The sequence below is a fragment of the Camelina sativa genome, chromosome 4 (genome assembly GCF_030686135.1).
Source record: "Camelina sativa cultivar CO46 ecotype springtype chromosome 4, ASM3068613v1".
Lineage (NCBI taxonomy): Eukaryota > Viridiplantae > Streptophyta > Magnoliopsida > Brassicales > Brassicaceae > Camelina > Camelina sativa.
In genome coordinates, this window is record NC_141883.1 from 5,922,720 (window position 1) to 5,943,833 (window position 21,114).

Below are 21,114 nucleotides of genomic sequence, written 5' to 3' on the forward strand. Positions count from 1 at the left end.
AAGTAGATATTGTATTTTATAAATTAAAAACGTTAATTTGCGATCATATTGCTGTTATAGGAACAATAACTAAATAATTAAAATTGATAATGTTGCTGATAACATAAAAAATAAATTAAAAAATGATTGGTTAAATGAGAAGGCATAATAAAGAATATTCCAACCGGACCAATCAAGTGGACAAGATGGTGAGAGAAACGTGAAAAACAAGGTTGTACATATAGTATAGAATAAGATCAGAAATGCAGATATCCGAACTACATAACATAATGATGCAAAATCAAAATACAACAAAAATACGACTTAATACAAATACAAATTAATAATTCCAAAAATATTTATTCTCTCCCCACGAATATATTCGATATACATTTACGAAAGCCCTAAATCCTCAGTAAGCCCAAATAAGACCAATAACCAAAGATCCAACAACGAAAATGTATCCAACGGAAGCACGTAATCCATGACCCGAACTAGATTCCGAACCCGAACCCGAACCTGACCCTGAATCCGAACCCGAACCAGGAGAGGAAGATGATTTTGAGTCAGAAGAGGCAACGTTGACTTTAATCTTCATGCCTTGCTCGCAATGGCCAACGGTTCCACAAGCGAAATAACGAGTACCGGTTTTAGAAAGCTTAAGGACGTCGTTTCCAGAGCTCAAGGAATTGACAGGTGTTCCCAGGTCACAACTCTTGTATGCCGTTTCGCTTCCTAGCTCTACAACGCTATGTAGTCCTGAATACTTAAAAACTACACGGCACAAAAAAAAGAACGGTTCAGTTAGCATTAAACCGGGTCGGTTTTGATTTAGATATTGAGATTAGAGAGAAACGTACCAAGTTGGTCGCCGACTTTGAAAGATTGATCGGATGACCAAGAATCAAAATCAACGGATTGTTCCCAGCCTTGGCTACCTCCGATCACATGTTGCGCTGCTAGCGTTTTCTGTACCGAGACTAAACCGGAGAAAACCAGGATAACAAGAACTGCTTGCATTTTCATTGGTTTTAGTAGATTGTAACTTGGTTTTGATATACTAAGTTAAGCTTTGCTGCTAGCTCGTGTATATATAGGGGAATGCATGGACTTTAGTTGCGTAAGAGATCAAAGTTAGGAAGAAAAGAGACAAAAGAAGATAACAAAGCTTGGAGTTGAATTGAAGTCAAGATCTTCGGTGGTTGTAGAATCTTTATATTAGTAAATATGTTCTGTTTTGTTTATTTTGTTATGTGTGTGTGTTCGAGTAACATGTTTACATCAGAATTGCCGAATAAGTTAAGAAGACAAACAGCCTACAACAAGCAAGTTTCAAAAATCCCACCTGGTTTGGCAAAAGAGCTACTTTGTTAACTAACTATCACCAAAAAAGATTCTACTTCCTCTATATTCTTTCTTTGGTCCATCAATTCGATTGAGGCTCTTGTAGGTAAATGCGGGGTTATGGAATCGCGGAAATTGAAATAAAACTTACACAATTAAATTGTTCAATTAATCGCCGAATGTGACATAAAATAAAATTTGTGTGGTTGGATAAGTTTTGCAGAATTCCGTAATACTATTTATAATGTTTCAATATTATCTAATTTTTTTATAATTAACTTTTTTTTTACCACAAAGTACACTAAACAAGCCAATTTAAAGGAAAATCATTCACAAAGTTAATTTGATGCGCCTCCAATCTAGCTCGACGCGCTAGTTTGTCCGCACTACCATTCTGTGAACGAGATAAGGACTACAGAGAATGATAGGAATTCTTCCTTATCTTCTTCAATCACGTCCAAATATGTCTTGAAGCAGGCCATTCGGAAGACGAAGACACCATCTTCACCAAATCAGAACAGTTCGTGAGAAAAACAATATTCTCATTACCTGCACCAATCATACACCGCATTGTCCAAATGAAGGCTTCCACTTCTGAATGAAGGGGTGACAAGCTACGACGAGAATTGGATGCACCCACAATGGAAAAGTCCCCGTCAGGGGAAATGCAATGCCAACCTCTACCGATAAACTGGTCAGTCCCCTTCCAAGATCCATCCACAAAACATCGATGTTTGGTTCCAAACCTATCAGTGACAGCCATAGTATTAACCGTAGGACCAGAAGTCAGTCGAGAGCCGCCCGGAAGCAAGACTCCCAAAGCATCCTCCTACGCCGAAAACCAAATCTTTGCTTCTTCCTTCGCTATATGTAAGATCGCTAATGGATTGGAATCCAAATTGCTAAAAACTTTATCATTTCTGGCCTTCCAGATATACCAAAGTATCCAGGGAAACATATCAATCGAAGGATTCTGTTGGAATCTCCAAAATAGCCAATCCAAATTTTCATAAACCAAGTCTGAGGGAAAACAGCCGAGGATGTCGGCAATGGGGATAGACCCCAAACCTGCCGTGCTGGAGGACATAAGAAAAGGGCATGATTGATTTGTAAGTTTGAAAACAAGAAGAAGAAGATTGAGTATGTGTTAACGAGAGAGAGAGTGTAAGTGAGTGTATGAGTGTTTGAGAGTGTAGAGAGAATAATAAAAGTATAGAAGAAGAATACAACTTCTTCCTTGATTTATTTCCTAGTTACAATCTAAATATAGACACATGTGACACAAGGAATATCCTATACAAGATTCTATAGACAATTAAGACTATGAAAGCGACATGTCTTCTCTTAACACAACATGTGACTTTTCCTTGAGCTCCCACTTGCTTTATCATTTCTAACGGCTACTTGGGAAGGTTCTAGAGAACTTTGTGACTGATGAAGATGCTTCATATACAAGCTGGGCTTCGTTATACATGAGGTTCTACGGACGGCCCATTCATATGTTGTACGGACGGTGTGGTACGGACGATGTGCGATGTGAGGTTTCATACTCCCCCTCAAGCTTAATTGACACTTAGTCAATCAAGCTTGGATTTTCACAAGCACCTACCTCATTAAAAACCTTAGTATAGAAAACCACTTCGAAAAACTATACTTAAGGGAAAAAGAATGTAGGTGCCATGAAGTGAAACTCATGGCCGAGTAAAATCTTTAAGGCCAAGTTTAGGGTGAATATACTCACACACTTGTGGACTAGCCGCCTTGGTAAGAATGTCAGCGAGCTGTTCGGAGCTGTTGGTGTGACATGGGAGAGTTACACCAAGTTGAATCTGTTCTCGGACTTTGTGGCAATCAACTTCAATGTGTTTTGTTCTTTCGTGAAACACGGAGTTCGTGGCTATGTGAATGGCCGCCTCATTGTCACAGTGCATGGTGATGGGTTTTGATGACTCAACTCCAAGATCCTCTAGTAACGCTTTGAGCCACATCAGTTCGGTAGTCAGCTTTCTTATGGCCCTATACTCGGCTTCCGCGCTCGATAGTGAAACCAACTTTTGTTTCTTGCTTTTCCATGTGACTAGGTTGCCTCCTAAGAACGTGCAGTATGTGGTGGTGGATTGACGGTCCTCATGGTCGCCAGCATAATCAGCATCACAATAACCCACTAGTTCCGTGTTGTTGTTGTGTCCCATCCAAATACCTTGTCCCGGTGCACCCTTGATGTACTTTAGGATCCGGTTCACCATGTTCCAATGATGTACAGTAGGGTTTTGCATGTGTTGGCTAACCTGGTTCACAGCAAAACAAATGTCAGGTCGAGTAATGGTAAGATATATAAGCTTACCCACTAGTCTCCTGTATCGTGTAACATCTTCGAATGGAGCTGCCTCAAGCTTTCCTTTCCTCCTGCTTTATAGTTCTCCTCAAGTGGAGTTGTCACAGCCTTTGATCCTAATTTTCCTGCTTTACTTAGGAGATCAAGAGCATATTTTCTTTGTGATAAGAATAACCCTTCATTAGACCTATATACTTCTATCCCAAGAAAATACTTAAGTTCTCCAAGGTCCTTAATGTCAAAAACGGATTTAAGGAAGTCTTTCGTATCTTGAATTCCTACCTTGTCATTTCCCGATATGATGATATCATCAACATATATTAGAATGACTACAATACCTTTGTCGCTTGGTAGTGTGAAAAGAGTATGATCAGCTTCTGATTTGCGAAATCCTCTCCCAAGAAAGGTAATGCTTAGTTTGTGGTACCATGCCCTTGGTGACTGTTTTAAACCATAGATGGCCTTGTTGAGCTTAAACACTTTTCCCGGCCCGATGGTGTCTTCTAAACCGGGCGGTGGCCTCATGTAGACTTCATCTTCAAGCTCGCCTTGTAAGAACGCATTCTTCACGTCCATTTGCCATAGGTACCAGTCCAAGTTAGTGGCCAATGAGAGAACCACTCGAACCATGTGTAATTTGGCCACCGGAGCAAACGTATCTCGATAGTCCTCCCCATACGTTTGTGTAAATCCGCGAGCCACAAGTCTGGCTTTATAACGCTCAATCTCCCCATTACTTTTGTATTTGATAGTGAAGATCCATCGTGATGTGACTGCCTTCTTGCCCTTTGGTAAATCTGCCTCATCCCATGTGTGGTTGCGTTCCATGGCCGTCTTTTCATCGATGACTGCATCGCGCCACACTTGATGTTTCTTGGCTTCATCATAGGTTTGGGGAACCCAATGTTTGTCTATTTGACCAAGAAAGGCTTGGTGATCCAAAGGGAAATGCGCAAGAGTACATACAGCTTGAATTGGATGGGCAACTGCAACATTGTTGTAGTACACGCGGGGAACATGTTGGAGTCGTTGACTTCACCGTAAGGGGATAACCTCCCCATGATCATGTGCCTTATCATCATCGTCGTAGTGTGCTTCAATGTCATCATCATCTTGTGTACTCGGCTCATCAGCTTGACTCTCCTTCTCGAGTGCTTGGGGTTGCTCGTCATTGGACGTGGACGGGTCACCGGAAATTGACTGATTGAGGACTACCTCTGAGTCATTGGGGGCAAGGTCAACAAGTGGAACAGGGTCTCCTGGTGATTTTGGCCCAGTAGGATTGTCTTTGGCCCAATCATTTGCTACCCCTCGCTGCTCAAGGATGATACGAAGGTTCTTTGTACAATCGGAAGAAGATGTAGATAGGTCACGAAGGTCTTCCCAATTTTTCTTGTTGTAGTACCCTTGAGATTCAACAAACTTCACATCACGAGAGACTAGGACTCGTCTGGCCTCATGGTCATAACACTTGTAGCCTTTTTGTGTGGTAGAGTACCCAATGAACATTGCTTTGGTGCTTTTAGCCTCAAGTTTGCCTTGGAGTTCACCTGGTCTTAAGACAAAACAAGTACAACCAAAAACACATAAGTAGTCAAATGTCAGTTTTTCTTTGTTTAGTACCTCATATGGAGAGACATCATGTAAAATCTTGGTAGGAATGCGATTAATGAGATACCATGCTGCAAGGACCGCATCTCCCTAGAAACGCCTTGGAAGGTTGGTATGAAACATCATGGATCGAGCTACTTCCATGAAATGTCGATTCTTTCGTTCAGCCACACCATTTTGTTGTGGGGTATACAGACAGCTGGTTTGGTGAATAATGCTGTGATCAGTCAGGTGTTGTTTGAAAGCATGACTCGTGTACTCGCCACCATTATCCGACCTTAAAATTTTAATCTTAGCATTATAATGGTTAGTCACATAATTTTGAAAACTAATGAATGCTTCAAGGACCCTATCCTTAGTAGGTAAAAGAGTTAACCAAGTATATTTAGATTTTTCATCAATAAACGTGACAAAATACTTTTGGTTTTCTCTAGACAAGCATGGAGATGTCCAAACATCTGAATGAACCAAGTCAAAACAATTTTCATAAATAGTTAAGGACTTAGAAAAAACTGTTTTTCAATGTTTACCAAGAATACAAGCCTCACATTCATTGTTGTTAAAAGAAGTACTTGGAAATATGAGTTCTAAAGCACGATAATGGGTATGACCTAATCGAGCATGCCAAATAACATTGTTTGGTTTAATAGAAGTTGAACTGAAACAGGAGGCATTAGAAGAAGATAAATTTAAATCTTCAAGCACATATAAGTCATCTCTAGAGACGCCTTGTCCAAGTACTTGACTGGTCTCAATATCCTGAAAATGCACATTGTTAGGACCGAATATAGCATAACAGTTCAAGTCGGTAGTATCCTTCTTAACAAATAATAAATTTGATGTAAAACTAGGCATGTAAAACGCTTTAGTTGTCTTATCAAATAGTTTTAAGCTACCAATTCCCTCAACTGGAACCTTCTCACCATTAGATATAATTATATTTCCAATGGCCGGTTTAATTTCACTAATTAGCTTAGAGTCACTAATCATATGGTGTGATGCACCGGAATCAACTATAAGAGGTTTAATTTTCTTTAAAGCAAGATAAGAGTTATCGGAGGCTTCCTTGAGGGCTTCGATTAGTGCATCAAGGTCAGACTTCCTCACCAGGTCTGAGTTGGCAGCTAGGGCCGTTCCATTTCCTTCGGAGGTTCGCTGGTTTGGTTCAGCGGGTAATGGTCCCACAGTCGCTTGATGCGCTCTTGGCCCTCCACGATTGGTTACGGGTCGGTTGATTTGAAGATGTGGATGGAGTATCCAACACCGGCTCTTGAAGTGACCAGGATTCTTATAATGGTCACACACTGGAGGGTTCTTTTCTTCATGCCGATAGTACCCCTTGTTCGCAGTCGCTACCTCCACCTTGTTAGTGGTTACAAGCTCGCCTTTACTTCCAAACAACCCAATAGAGCCATGTTCCTTTTGGATCTGGCTACACACATCATCTAGGCTTGGAAGCTTGTCTGATCTCAAGATGTGTTTTATGAGGTCATTGTAGGAGGGGTTCAAGGTCAAGAGTAGACCAAACACCTTATCTTGTTCTCGCCGCTCATTCAAGATGGCCGGGTCGAGGTTGGCTGGTCGGAGCATCTCAAGCTCTGCCCACAGGGACCTAAATTTAAAAATGTTTGGTGAACTCCATATCCTCTTGAATTAGGTTGTTGATGGCCCTCTTGATCTCAAATACTCGATTTAAGTTAGTGGTGTTGCCGAACACATTTCGTAATGTGTCCCATAGATCTTTGGCCGTTTCGCAGTAAGAGTAGGCCTCGAGTATTGGAGCATCAAGAGAGTTTTGAATGATGGCTAGAACACTTTGGTCTTCTTGGAACCACTTGTCTTCACCACTCTTAGCAGCTTCTTTTCCTCCTTGAGCTGTCTCCTCCTTTGGCGCTTCACTCGAAGTGATGTGAGCCCAAAGCCCTCGGCCACATAGTGCCTTATTAGTTGTTCTTGCCCATAGCAAGTAATTCTCTCCCTTAAGAGTAACTGGAACAATCAAGGTCTTGGTGCCTTCCATGGTGAATTGTCCACAGGTTAAGATTATGATCCAACGGTTAAAGAACCAAAAACTTTTGAAATCGAAACAGAAATGAGAAGCGAGGATATAGCGGAAGTTATTGATGGGTATAAGATTTAGACTATGGAACAACAATGCTCTGATACCATGTAAGTTTGAGAACAAGAAGAAGAAGATCGAGTATGTGTTAACGAGAGAGAGAGTGTAAGCGAGTGTATGATTGTTTGAGAGTGTAGAGAGAATAAGAAAAGTATAGAAGAAGAATACAACTTCTTACTTGATTTAGTTCCTAGTTACAATCTAAATATAGATACATGTGACACAAGGAATATCCTATACAAGATTCTATAAACAATTAAGACTATGAAAGCGACATGTCCTCTCTTAACACAACATGTGACTTTGCCTTGAGCTCCCACTTGCTTTCTCATTTCTAACGGCTACTTGAGAAGGTTCTAGAGAACTTTATGACTGATGAAGATACTTCATACACGAGCTGGGCTTCGTTATACATGAGGCTGTACGGACGGCCCATTCATATGTTGTACGGACTGTGTGGTACGGACGATATGCGATGTGAGGTTTCATATGATTGTCTCTTCCGTCTCTCCAAAAAGTGCACACTCCAGATCACAGCCCAACCCACGTTGCCGCAGATTAGTTGTTGTCGCCACACAACCTGTAATTGCTTGCCACAAAAAATGTCGAATTTTTGGTGGACACCGAAGCTGCCAAACAAAAGCCTGAAGAGGAATAATATTGGGACTGAAAACAGGATCAGTGGTTTCCGATTTCTGACGCAAAGCCTGATACCCAGATTTGACGGTGTACAGGCCAGTTTTTGTCAGATGTCAATCCAATCTATCTTGTGTGGGAAAATTACCAAGAGGTAACGCAGAAATGATGGCAACATCCTCCGGCTCGAAAGAGGCTGAAAGCAAGGCCAAATTCCAGGAATGCGAGCTCCTGTAAATGAAAGTTTCACCTCTAAGCGTAGGATCGACTGGCGATCCCGAACGCAATGCTAGTCTCGGGGATTGAGCAGGAATCCAGGAGTCAGACCATACTAAGATGGAGTCGCCAGATCCTACCCGTTTAATGATTCCTTTGTTTACCAGATATCGAGCAGATACCATACTCTGCCATCCATAAGACAGGGAATAAGATTAAATAGGATCCAATGGAACGGAATGCCTATAATATCGACCTTTAAAGACCCTCGCAAATAACGAGTCTGAGACCAAAATCAACCTCCAGAGTTGTTTAGCCAACAATGCGGTGTTAAAATCATTCAGACACTGAAAACCTAAACCTACATCCAGCTTATCAACACATAAACTATCCCAAGCGACCCAATGTAACCCTCGTGTTTCCCCAGAAGAGCTCCACCAAAGATTAGAAATTGCACTAGTAAGTTTCCGTATAACTGTTTTCGGAAGTCGAAAACAAGACATAACAAAAGTATGTACAGCGGTCGCCACCGATTTGATCATTATCTCTTTCCCCCTCTAAATAGTAACCTAGTAGGCCAGCCACCTGTCCTTTTTTGCAGTCGATCCTGAACAAAGGAATTTTTTTTGTTTTTGAGCCACCAAGACTTTCAGGAATGCCCAAATAGGAACTCATACCACCTAAGGTGGTGATTCCCAATACACCTTTCAATTCCTCGCGCAAACTTGCATCCACTGTATGCCCAAATTGAATCGAAGATTTCTGAAAGTTAATCCGCTGTCCATAAACCCGTTCGTACTGCCTTAGGATCCCTAAAACAACTTCACATTGTTCCTTCGAATCTCGACAAAACAACAGACTATCATTTGCGAACAATAAGTGCGAGATCGCAAGACAAGCCGTCGACACCTTAATACCCGTAATAAGCTTAGACCATTCCTCTTTTTGGAGATTTGCTATGAGAACCTCGGTACAAAGTATAAAAAGATATAGCAACAGGGGATCTCCGTGGCGAAGCCCTCGAGAGAGAATTATGGATCCATGAGGTTGGCCATTTAATAATACACTATACTGAACAGATGTCATACACCACATGATCCAATATATCCATTTTTCACAAAAACCAAATTTCTGTAATAGATGTTCAACGAAAGACCACTCCACCCGATCATAGGCCTTGCTCATATCTGTTTTAATAGCCATGAACTTGCCCTTGAAAGAGGGGTTAGTATAGAAGCCTTGAACAATCAAAATATTATTCGTAATTAATCGTCCCTCCACAAAAGTCGATTGTGTCTCCGAGATCAGTACTGGCAAAAACGTACGCAGCCGCTGACATAAAACCTTTGAGATAATCTTGTAACCCACATTACATAAACTAATAGGCCTTCATTCAGATATTCGGATCGGTTTATCCATCTTTGGAATAAGACAAATATTTGTCTTTTTTTTTTTTTGGTCACCAAATAGCTTTCATTAAATAGAAATAGAGTTTAAACCCAATAAGTCACAGGAGGCTAAAGCCTCTTTTGCTAACGAATCTGCCACATGATTGGCAAGACGAGGAATAAAGGTGAAAGATATAGCATCAAAACTACTCCGAAGTTCTCGGATATCTTGTAAGAGTCCAAAAAGCTCAATGTGGAAGCCATCTTCATTGATCAGATTGATAAGCCATGCTTCCGCTATTAAAGCTGAGCCTATGCTTTCTTTGTGATCGGAGAAGCGTTCTTCATATGCAGAATCTGCGTTCACTACAGCCCCACCAAAACCTCCGTTACCGGTCGTGGAATTCCATGCAGCATCCACAAACACTTTGCAACTAGACGTTTGTACTGGTTGTTCCGGTTGATCCGTGGTTAGTCGAGGGGTCGTCAACATATTTTGGGCTTCTTGCCATTCTCTCGCAGATTTTATCGCTCTTATCAGAATGTCTGAAACAGGGATCTCTTTGTCCTAAAAAACTAAGCTGTTGCGGGCAAGCCATAGCTGCCAACAAATCCATGGATACAACTCCCCCTTTGATACCCCCGACGGAGGTAGATTGCACTTATGCTTCGCTAAGGAGAGAAAGTCTTCTATAGTTGTTGTGGAGCTTATTTCCAGATGGAGAATGGGAGCCTTAAGCCACACCTCTTTTGCATGCCTGCAATGTAGAAGAAGGTGAGAGACTGATTCTGTTTCTCCACAACTGCGACATGTGACCTCTGCATTTAGTCCTCGTCGAGCTAGTTGTTCCCCCACCGGTAACGCATCAGACATAGCTTTCCACAGAAAGTTTTTAACTTTTGGAGAGGTGTGAAGCTTCCACAGATGAGATTGCCAGTTGAAGTTTAAAGCAGCATCTGGGATATCAAAAGTGGAAGTTATACCATAACCAGATTTTGTGGTATACTGCCCAGATTTGACAGGTAGCCAAACTAGTTGGTCCTCTCTCCTTGACGGGGCCAGGGGGATTTGTTTGATGCAATCCACATACTGTGGTAGTTCTTCTCTGATTTTACTCCAGTTCCATTGATTGGTAGATGGGTCGAGAAGGCTGGAAACCGTTTCTCCCTCTTGGTACTCTCTTATGGGGCCATAGGGGCAGAGAGGAGTGGTAGTAGAGAGCCACGGGTCTCGCCAGATCTTAACGCTTTCTCCATTACCTATTAGCCATCTTGCACCTTGTTTTATCACATTACGACCAGCCATGATACTTCTCCAGCCATGAGAGGGATTTAACGGAATAGAACACTCCATAAAAGAGTAAGAGTGGCAGTATTTGCCTAAGAGGACACGAGCCAGCAGTGTATTAGGTTCCTTGAGTAGTCTCCAGGCTATTTTGGCTAGTAAGGCGTCATTGAAACGTTCCATGTCTCTAAACCCGAGCCCACCTGCATTTTTTGGTCTTGTAAGTTTTGTCCATGCTACCCAACTCATTTTTTGCTTGTCAGGTTTATCATCCCACCAAAATCTAGTTAGAACTGATTGGATTCTCTTAAAAAGAGAACCTGGTAACTTGAAGCAAGTCATTGCATATGATGGCATTGAAGAAAGAACAGATTTCAGTAAGACTTGTTAACCCGCTCCCGATAGGGTCCGTGAAGACCAATTGTGGGATCTCTGTCTTATTTTGTCTACAATAGATTCAAAAACATCTCTTTTTCTTCTTCCAAAGTTCTCTGGTAGTCCTAGGTACTTGCCATTTCCACCCTCTTTTTGGATACCAAGATCTCTTTTAACCTTTGTCTTCATCTCTCTTGAGGTTTTAGCCGAGAATGTGATAGAAGATTTATCTAAATTGATACGTTGACCACTTGCTCTCTCGTACTTTTGAAGAATTTTTGTTAAGCTATTGCAGCTCTTTTGATCCGACCTCATGAAAAACATTGTATCATCGGCGAAAAGCAAATGGTTTACCAAAGGGCTTTGTCTTGCCACCTTCACTCCCGGTAATGAACCATCTAGTTGGGCTTGTTTGCATAACCCCGATAAAACCTCTGTACATAAGATAAAGAGATAAGGGGAGAGCGGATCACCCTGGCGTAGTCCTCTTGACGGGATAACTTGACCTTGTGCATCTCCATTTATTAGGTAAGAGTAAGTGACTGTTGAAACGCACTCCATGATCCACTCTATCCATGTGTTGCTAAACCCCAGACGTTCCATCACTTTCCTAAGAAAATCCCACTCTATTCTATCATAAGCTTTGCTCATATCCGTTTTAACCGCCATAGCACACTTCTTCTTTGCCTTAGAGTTGCGAAGGTAGTGCAGTGTCTTATGTGTAATGAGGACATTATCTGAGATGGCGCGTTTTGGGACAAAGGCGGATTGAGTTTCTGAAATAATACTCTGAAGTAGTGGTTGGAGCCGTTTGGTGAGAATCTTTGCCACAATTTTGTAAGAAACATTGCACAAGGCAATAGGACGGTAGTCAGAGACTTTCCGTGGACCCAAACCTTTGGGTATTAGTCGAACATGTGTTGCATTGAAGTTTGTGGGGAACACTTTAGAGACAAAGAATTTTTGAGTTTCTGCTATAATGTCCTTTCCAATGATGTCCCAATAGCTTCGGTAAAAACCTGCCGAGAAACCATCTGGCCTTGGCGCCTTTGCAGGATGGATGGAGAAAGCAGCATCTTTAATTTCCTTGGCATCTGGAATTTTTGTAAGCTTGGCATTCTGTTCTTCTGAGATTTTTGTCTCCAAGGCTTCTTCCACCACACTAAAGTCTGAGTTCTCATTTGACTTAAAAAGATCATTATAGAAATCAGAAATAACCTTCACCATTTGTGGCTCCTCATGCACTGCGATCCCGTTTTCAGTTTCCAAGACCGTGAATCTGTTTATAGTTCTTCTGTTCCGGGTTGTCGCATGGAAATAACTTGTGTTACGATCACCACTTTGCAGCCACATCACTCTGCTATGCTGTTTCCAAAACTTTTCTTCTTCTAGATAAGCTTTTTCAAGGATCGCTGTGTGCCTTCCTATTTCCTCGGGGTCAGGGGTATCTGCAGACAAGGCTGCTTCTAGCGCTTGTTGGGATTCTGAGATTATTTTAGCACTGTTTTGGTTTTGTTCCTTTGCCCATTTTATTATCTCTTTTCGACAATGAGAGATCTTGGTCGCCACTGAAGCATTGTCTAAGCTGTTCCAAGCTTCTTGAATTAGCTTTGTCACTTCTTCTTTCTCCCTTAGTCGGTTATCAAATCTGAACATACCCCTTTTTTTAACCCTTGAATCATCTAAATAAGTAACCACTGGCCTATGATCTGCTCCCTCATATCTAAGGTACTCTGATCTACTTGATGGAAAGCTCTCCATCCATGCATTATTTCCCATTGCCCGGTCTAGTCTGGCACGTACAAAGTGTAAATGTCTCATTCCCCTCCAAGATAACGGGATTCCTGAGTGTTTTACATCCCAAAGGCCATTGCTAGAAACAAAACTTCTGAACTCAATGAAGGACCCCTCATGTCTTAGTCTTCCTCCTCTTTTCTCAGAGTTATCTAATATATCATTGAAATCACCCATGAGCAGCCATGGTAAATCTCTGTTTGCTCCCAAATCTGATAGTTTATCCCACACCTCTTTACGTTTACTCACTACCGGATCACCGTAAACGAAGGTTATGTATAGCGTTTTTGCTTTCACCTTTACCTTTGTGTCAATGAAGTTTGGTGAGGAGTCTAGAATCTCTAGCTCCACATCTTCCTTCCAAAACAGGGCAAGGCCGCCACTAAGGCCAATTGGTGGGACTGTGAATTCATTTTTGTAACCCATCCACTGGAAAACACGGTGAACAAAGTCGTCTTGATTCTTTGTTTCCATGAGAAACGTTATGTCCGGGAAGATATCCAGTCGTATCTCCCTAAGGCGTCGAACTGTAAGGGAGTTTCCAAGCCCTTGACAGTTCCAACTGGTTGTAATCATTGATCAACATTGGGTGGCTTCTGGAAAACCACCGAACCCTTACAAGATGAAGGCACTATGGCCTTAGAAGTAGACGTAACATTGAGATTACATTGTTTCACCTCATTAAGAGGTAAGCATTCATTTTGAGTATTATCCCTAGTTGTATCTACACACAGCTTCTTCTTGGAGGTTGTTGTTTGTCTTATTGAGTTCCTCTTTCTTGTGCTTGCTCCTTGAAGTGGGCTGCAAGGGATAGTTTTCCTTGAAGCTCCTTTTGGTTGTTTAGCCTTTGGATTCACTTTTTTCACTGTTGGGGTCTTTGTGCGACCGTTTGCTGAGGTCTTAACCTGAGAAGTTCTTCGTTGCGGTTGAACTTTTCTTCCCAATCGTTTTGCTAATGGTGGTTTCACATGACCTTCAATGGGACTGCAGAGAATTTCTTCTGTTGACGGGAAAGAGAGTCTTTGATGAATACTTGAAGCATCATTAGGCTGCAGTGGTGAAAGATGTGATGCAATGTCCCGAAGAGAATTAGCAGTGAGTACCTCTCCTTCTCCAATTCCCTCCGCCCCAAGGTAGTGAACTGCAACTTCTTGTAGCTCTGTTGAACTAACCGATAGGCCTGCTTGAACCTTGCGACCAGATTGCAGAGTCCTTTCGGAGCTTGGAGAGGGGTTGTTTATTCGTTCAAGTGCAGGTCTTCTGTTTCGGGAACCACTCGACCCTTCTCCTAGTTCACCACTAGTTATTCTTGGGATTCTATTAGGAGAGGTGGCCCGTTCTTGTAACGGTTCTTCATGTATCTCCTCTTCATTACAAAGAGGTCCTGATTGAACTAAAAGAGCCGATTGGAGGGTATGATTCATGATCGAAGCAGAATTGGTGGCCGGAGGTAAGATTGGGGTATCAACTCTCTCTAAAGCTGAATTCCGCAGTCGAGAGTTACTAGAGGTGTCATCTTTTTCCTCCCTAGAAACTATGGGGTTGCGTTTAGGTACATACTTTTGTGCGTACCGTTGTCCTGCCTCATGAGTGTAGGAGAGTCCACGATCTCTAAAGGACGAGGAGGTCCGCACTTGAGAGTAAGATTTCATGAAGGCCTCAGTTCCCCTGTTGGAGATCAGATTATCTCTTCTTCTATCACTATTCCCGACTGAATAGTCATCTGCTTCAACTCTGTACCTAGACTCGCTTTGTCTAGATATGCTCTGAGGTTGACTTTGAGTCCTATAAGGTTTGCCTCTGTCCTCCACTTGGGATCTATGAGACCTCATGTAAGGTTGGTACCTTGCTCTGCTCACATTGTTTGCATAGAAAGTGGGGGCTCGTTTCCTCTCTTCTATCTTCTTCCTGTGATCCTCAATTTTTTGCAGGGTTTGTTGTTGGTTGAGACCTAGTGGAAACTCTGCCTCAGTTGATGGAGGTTTCAGCTTGCATGCTTTTCCTTCATGGGTGAGAGAATGACAAATAAAACAATGCTTTTCAAGATTTTCATATTCAAGCTCAAGTGTCATCTCTCTTCCAGAGGATGATTGAATAATCTTCTTCATTATGAGTGGCTTGAGTGCGTTAATTTGCATTTGTACCCTTCCTTCTGTTGCATCATGGTTTAGGTATTTTCCCAGCTCATCTCCAATGATTTTGAATGTTGCATGGGTCCATCTATTGACTAGGAGAGTGGGGGTCTTTATCCAGAAGGGTATGTAACATGGGAAGGCATCAGAGAAAATTGGCTCCCATCTCTGAATAACCACCATCCATTTCTTAAAATGAAACGGGGCTTTTGCTAGGACACCAAGCAGTTCTGATTCTGTTTTAAACTTGAACATGAACTTTTCTCTGCCCAGTTCTTTTTCTGTTATTCTTCCTTCCAAACGCCAGACCTGAGGGAAGAAACCCACAATAGCATTTGTGCGTTGAACATCTGGATTTGTAACTCTCCCTATTAGAGTCAGCTTGTGAGCTTCAATCAGCTCAGAGTCATCTTCATCTGGGAGCAGTAGTGGCTTGTCTCTATTCCAAGTGAAAGATCTATCCGAACTTTTCCCTTTTTCCTCTCGAGTATATCGCCCAGACATGGTGTGAGTAGGCTCGTACTACAATAGGGAGGAAAACTAGGTAAGGAGAGCAGGGAAGCTTTGTAAGAAAAAGGGAAAGACAAAACCCGTCTGTAGTGTTTGCTTCCTTGTGTCGAGATTTAGAGAGCTTGTTGGTTGACGACCGGAGAGAGTCGTTAGAAACTAGCTGAAGGCAAGACCAACAAAAGACTGTAGAAAAAAAACGTAACACGTACGTAAACATAAACGTAAGGAAACGAGAGGAGCTCGTAAGTTGTGTTGCGAACAAAACAAAAGGAGAGAAAACAGAAACTCCCCGACTGTACTTAGACAGTAAAAAAAAAACAGAGGTCAGGTTGTCCTCTCTTTTGAGTTGAGGAAGCTCTTTCCCTTAGCTAACAACCAAACCATAGCTGAATTGGAGAACGAATCAACTTTTGTAGGATTTTTGGAAGCCATGGGACGAGCCCCGCAGGCTTCTTTGAGCACCTTTGCAGTCCAGTGGGTGTCCTCAGGTGAATACAAAGGCAAAAAAACTGTAAAATGTGGAAAAAACCCTCGCCGGAAAAAGTAGTTGCGGTGGACGACGACTGAAGTGGTGGCTAAACTTGGTAGGTGCGGCGGACATTCTTTGGTCGGGAATTAGGTAGACACACCTCGAACAAAGCGCCTGAGAGCATTTTCGTCTCTCTCTAGCAGTCTCAGTAGTTGTCCATTATAGATTACTCAATAACAAATATTTGTCTTATTAGTCTTTTATAATGAACTCTTATACTCACATAACATTTTTTCCTCTACATCATTAAATATGATAAAAGGAATAATAAATTGAATTAATCAATTAAGTATTGTGTTTGACTATTGAGGGTTTGAGACCTCAATGAAAACTTTAGTGCACGAATTAATTGGATTTCGTAGCAGTACATGAATAAAAAAATTCATCTACAAATGTAATGGAAAAAATAAACAAATTATTGGCTACTTAATACATGATTAAACTACTGAAATGTACATGCTTAGTGGTGGAATAGTATTCAAAAATGACAAAATTTCATAAGCCAAGATCGAAAATTCATCAACACACAAGCATCTCATTCTCTTCTCTTTTTTTTTACATAATCTCTTCCACCTATTGATTCATTCTTTAATCATCATACCAAGTAGAGTACTCTGTAAACTTCACCAGAGCTTTTTTTTTTTTTTTTTTAACTTTGAGAGCTTTGTATCTCTCTCTCTCACTCTTTATCATTCTTTCATATACAAAACATTTCCCAAGTTTTAAGATCTCTCACTACATCTCTCATTTCAAAGCAACAACCTGAGGAATTTCAGAGCTCATCTTCTTCCTCCTCTCCATGAAACTTCCACCACAAGAAGAGAAACCAGGAAGACAACGATGATGCTGCCAGTTAGACTTCTTCTTCTCGACGGATCCGTTGCTGAATTCGCCAGAGTTAGCACCTGAGAGATAAGGAGTGCTAATAGCTGACGATGAACCGCCGCCTTCAGAGCTTTCCTCTCGTTCTTCTCTTATACTGTCTCTGAAAAGCTCACCAAGCTTCTTCCTCCTTGGAAGTGGCGCTGGAGAAGACGAGCCTCGGGAAGGCTTCTTCTCGTGGAATGAAAAACGAGGTGGCCTATCTGAGAAGCTTCCTTTAGGAGTGTTTCCACGCGATGGAGTGAAATCTGAGTATTTTTCAAGTGTAATAAATTCAAGATCTTGACACATATAGCATCTAACTCATACAAGAAACTAACAGAGAGATCGATTTTTTTACCGCCATTTACGCTGTGGAAATCATCGTCGGAGTCAGATTGTAGCCATGGCTGAGAATCGAAAAAGGTTTCATCTTTACTTCCTGTGGAACAAATCAAAACTTTAGAACAAAAATAATAAGTGTATGTAAAATTGTTCACAAAGTGTATTTCAAACCTTTTGACTCAATAACCATCTTAAAGATAGAATAAGATCAAAACTGATAAATATTACAACAACAAGGCAGCTTGTACTAAAAAGCAGAGGAGATGTAACATGAGGAAAATTAGAAAGCAATGCCTAAAAAGAAAAAAGAAAAAAAGGGAGGAACGTGAAAATTTAAAATTCAATTCTCAAAAGTTCCCGGGTAAAATGTTTTTCGAAAACCGGTTCAAATTAAAAGCGTGAAAAACAATGAAACCCCTCAGATCAAGAAGACTGATTAGCAAAATACTTTTATCACAGTTTTTCAGATCCGGGTCACAGTTATTAAAGTAAACAGCGTTTTTATACTAAATCACAATTCACCAAAACAGTCCTCTTTCACTTTTTTTTTTCCCCCTGTTGCAAAAATGGAAAACAAAAAAAATCGATATGATCACGGAAAAGTTTTAGCTATGGCATAAAATCTTTTTTTTTTTTTATTATTACTATGTCCGATCTTTATCAGATAAGAAAGAACCTAAAAACTCATATCGATATTTTGTAGACAGGAAGCAAATCAAAATTTTGATATAGAAGAAACCATTAATGGAATAACATTAGTCACCGAATCTTCTTCACATGCCAATAATATTTCATAGAAACAAAAAAAAACAGCAAAGTATATCTTTAAAAAGTTTTTAGTAAGTAAATTTGTATTTTTGGTAATTATAATATTTCTAACAAACTTGTTAAAAAATCTTACCATTGGAGATGCCCTGAGTAAAATTAGATCAAAGTATCAAACCAATCAATTAAAATAACTTAAAAAAGGAACCAATCATCCAAAAAAGGTGAAATAATGAAGGAAAAAAACCCATATGAGGAAAAAAAAAAAGAGATGCTTTTTTGTTTCTTTTTGGAAGTAAATTAAATTACCAAAGCTTTTCTTAGATGAAGAAAAAGACCACCGAGATTTGACCGGAGTTTGATTATTATTCATCATCGTCGTCGGAGAAACCGCCGGAATCGAAGTACTCTTCCTCGGCGATTCTGAGAATTGAATTAAAAAAAAAAGATATATAATTAAAGTCTGACAGAAATAAACCCTACATCCTCTCTAGTCAGATTCAACACCATGATGAACTAATCATTTTACGATAAAGATCAAACACAGAGAGAAGATGAAGAATTGGTCTCTCTCTGGATTATATGAAGAAAAAAAAAAATACCAAAAGTTGTTTTCTTGGGAGGAGGAGACGTGATCGAAACGTTGTCGTTTGTGTTAGTCATGGGAGATTCTGGGGTTACCATACTGTCAGCTCTAATCGGAGACTTGTTAAGCGAGGATGAAGACGAACCCATTCATAAGCAATTAAGCATATTACAGATTTATATATTAAATAATTAATTTTAAAATTAAACTTTAAGAGAGAGAGAGGTTTTGATTGAGAAATTATTACGATCAAAGACAATTGAGAGAGAGATAGAGACTTATTCTATTATATGTGTTTCGTCGGAGAAGAAGAGAAGTGGGTCCCACGCGTACACGGTGCCCACTCAGTTTTCGTGTTTGAAGACGGCGTCCTTTGGTGGGTATGTATACTCTACGATCCATTCTACACGTAGTTTTATGTGCGATAGATCATGGTGGGACATATGAGTGACTTTTTTTTTTTTTTTTGGTGAGTAGCCACGTGACACTCTTTTTGTAAAATAAATATCTTTGATTCATGATAGATATTGGTTTAGGATTTAGAAAGAATTTTAATGATTTTATGTTTTTGCTGATTATTAGAATTATAAAAAATTAAAAATTAAAAATGAAAAATTATAAGAGATTGTTAGTGTGTGATTGCGTATTGAAGTTTAGGGTCTTTGTGTCTAAAATGATAAACCTGGATTGATTTGGTTGGTTATACCGGAGGATGTTTTACCAAGTTTTCTATTGATTGGTCGGTTCAGATTTTTATCCGGGTTTAGTCAGCATGTCATGTCAGGCGATTGATCATGGTGATGGATAAATAAAAAGATAAGTCGCTAAAATCCCGTATTCCCGAATCCAAACATTCACTAATTTACATCATAGTCAAATTTAGAATCATATATTTTGGATACTGTACTTTACAAGATATGATATTGTTAGAATAATGAAGTATAACGAATACGAAATTATTTAATCTGATAAGGTAAAAGGTCTCCTCCTGATATGGAATAGTATGTTATAATATCAGTATTCAATGATGGTAATTAAGCTACTTTTTTTTTTTTTGTCAACTGATGTTGATGTTATTGATAAAGCTTAGAAAGATACAACATAAGCAGACGAAAACAAACATATCTCCGAAAAACAATGGTGGTAAAGTATTACAATACATGTTTTCTTTAATGTAATTTGTATTGTAACTTTGACCGTCATGTTTTGGTAAAAATTACTGTCAACTGTTAACAACTCTCACTAACTCTTTACTGTATATAACATTGAAAAATAAAAGCATGTTTGAGTTTGATCTAATGATATTAGAACATTTCTTGCCACAAATTTAAATCTCAATATTTAGTGGGAATTGTGGAAAAAAATATATGACTCCCTAATAATATAAGAGATAACACCACCGAGCAATAGATTTTTTCTGCATGTGTGATTTTTACTTATGAAATATCTTTGCTTAAAAAATTAGTATCATTTAGTTTTTGTAAAAGGATTAAGATAATGTTTGATCCATGAATGTGTATAGTGACATGAAATTTAATTTCTAATTAAATATATAAGTAGTTTCCTACTTTTTCTATCTATTAAATGAAATAAAGATTGGCATGATTAGGTGACCGAAAAATAAACTACCCTTTGACTAATTCACAGTTTCAACTTTTAATTAGTACTACTAATACTATTTTTCAGAGATCAATAGAAAGTTTGAAAACGTTGATCACGACTATGTCACTCATTTAAACATTTTAATCTCCAAAAGGACATATGTCTCTTAGGATAGCCATAATCCGACTCCATATAATTTAGTATTTGTAGTTTATATGATTTCATGGTAAATTTATTTCAGCCAAGTTGTGAATATTAGGTGGACAATGGAGACATACTATGTATATAGTAAATGAAATCTACAATTTCATATCAGCTTTCATTATCTCAAACTACGTTACACAATTTATAATATTTACACTAAACTACTTTTAACTTTATAACCTAGTTTGAAAAAGTGATTTTTTTCTTCTTTTCAAACTCATTTTATATAAGGTTGTTTACTATTTACGAAGATAAATGAAAATTTTGGTTTCATTTATTTTCGGTTCTTGAAAAAAAACCTATTCCTATTGTAATTAAAAGAATTCAACTTGTAATTATCAGAGCAAAGCTTCACATAAGTTCACATCCTCATATCTTTATTGCTTTTCTTTATAATCCAAAGCACTATATCGTTTAGTATAATTGTACGTACTTGTAGAGTCAATGTTCGAAGAACTAAATCCAGTTAACAATCAAGATATTTTTACTAAATCCAGT

General features: G+C 39.6%; 3 protein-coding genes and 1 long non-coding RNA gene across 5 annotated transcripts; 1 reads left to right on the top strand and 3 right to left on the bottom strand.

The window, feature by feature from the left end:
- Nucleotides 1-200: 200 nt before the first annotated feature.
- LOC104779946 (mavicyanin-like) lies at nt 201-1,179 on the bottom strand. Its single transcript, XM_010504380.3, has 2 exons — nt 840-1,179; nt 201-753 (listed from the first exon to the last, which is right to left on the bottom strand). The coding sequence occupies exons 1-2, from the start codon at nt 1,003-1,005 to the stop codon at nt 392-394; spliced, it is 528 nt and encodes a 175-aa protein (XP_010502682.1). The 5' UTR covers nt 1,006-1,179; the 3' UTR covers nt 201-391.
- An 8,537-nt stretch (nt 1,180-9,716) lies between these two features.
- On the bottom strand, nt 9,717-10,121 carry LOC147945464 (uncharacterized). Its single transcript, XM_087509265.1, has one exon. The coding sequence runs from the start codon at nt 10,119-10,121 to the stop codon at nt 9,717-9,719; it is 405 nt and encodes a 134-aa protein (XP_087365391.1).
- Nucleotides 10,122-16,725: 6,604 nt separating this feature from the next.
- On the top strand, nt 16,726-19,015 carry LOC147945465 (uncharacterized). Its single transcript, XR_015596589.1, has 2 exons — nt 16,726-17,784; nt 18,785-19,015. It is a non-coding gene; the product is annotated as an uncharacterized LOC147945465 (long non-coding RNA).
- On the bottom strand, nt 16,769-19,198 carry LOC104779947 (uncharacterized protein At3g27210). 2 transcript variants are annotated; one of them, XM_010504381.3, is made up of 4 exons: nt 18,827-19,198; nt 18,534-18,647; nt 17,476-17,556; nt 16,769-17,383 (listed from the first exon to the last, which is right to left on the bottom strand). In XM_010504381.3, the coding sequence occupies exons 1-4, from the start codon at nt 18,957-18,959 to the stop codon at nt 16,998-17,000; spliced, it is 714 nt and encodes a 237-aa protein (XP_010502683.1). In that variant the 5' UTR covers nt 18,960-19,198; the 3' UTR covers nt 16,769-16,997. The 2 variants fall into 2 exon arrangements, with proteins under 2 accessions (XP_010502683.1, XP_010502684.1); XM_010504382.3 differs by lacking the exon at nt 18,534-18,647 and having other exon boundaries at nt 18,827-19,112.
- Nucleotides 19,199-21,114: the final 1,916 nt, after the last annotated feature.

What these genes read in the sequence shown, in the direction of transcription:
- LOC104779947 (XM_010504381.3), bottom strand. Translation starts at nt 18,959, where the DNA reads ATGGGTTCGTCTTCATCCTCGCTTAACAAGTCTCCGATTAGAGCTGAC. An exon ending in TTCATCTAAGAAAAGCTTTG is followed by an intron (nt 17,557 to 18,533) that starts GTAATTTAATTT and finishes TTTGTTCCACAG; the next exon opens with GAAGTAAAGATGAAACCTTT. An exon ending in TTTCCACAGCGTAAATGGCG is followed by an intron (nt 17,384 to 17,475) that starts GTAAAAAAATCG and finishes AAAAATACTCAG; the next exon opens with ATTTCACTCCATCGCGTGGA.
- LOC147945464 (XM_087509265.1), bottom strand. Translation starts at nt 10,121, where the DNA reads ATGTTGACGACCCCTCGACTAACCACGGATCAACCGGAACAACCAGTA.
- LOC104779946 (XM_010504380.3), bottom strand. Translation starts at nt 1,005, where the DNA reads ATGAAAATGCAAGCAGTTCTTGTTATCCTGGTTTTCTCCGGTTTAGTC. An exon ending in CAAAGTCGGCGACCAACTTG is followed by an intron (nt 754 to 839) that starts GTACGTTTCTCT and finishes TGTGCCGTGTAG; the next exon opens with TTTTTAAGTATTCAGGACTA.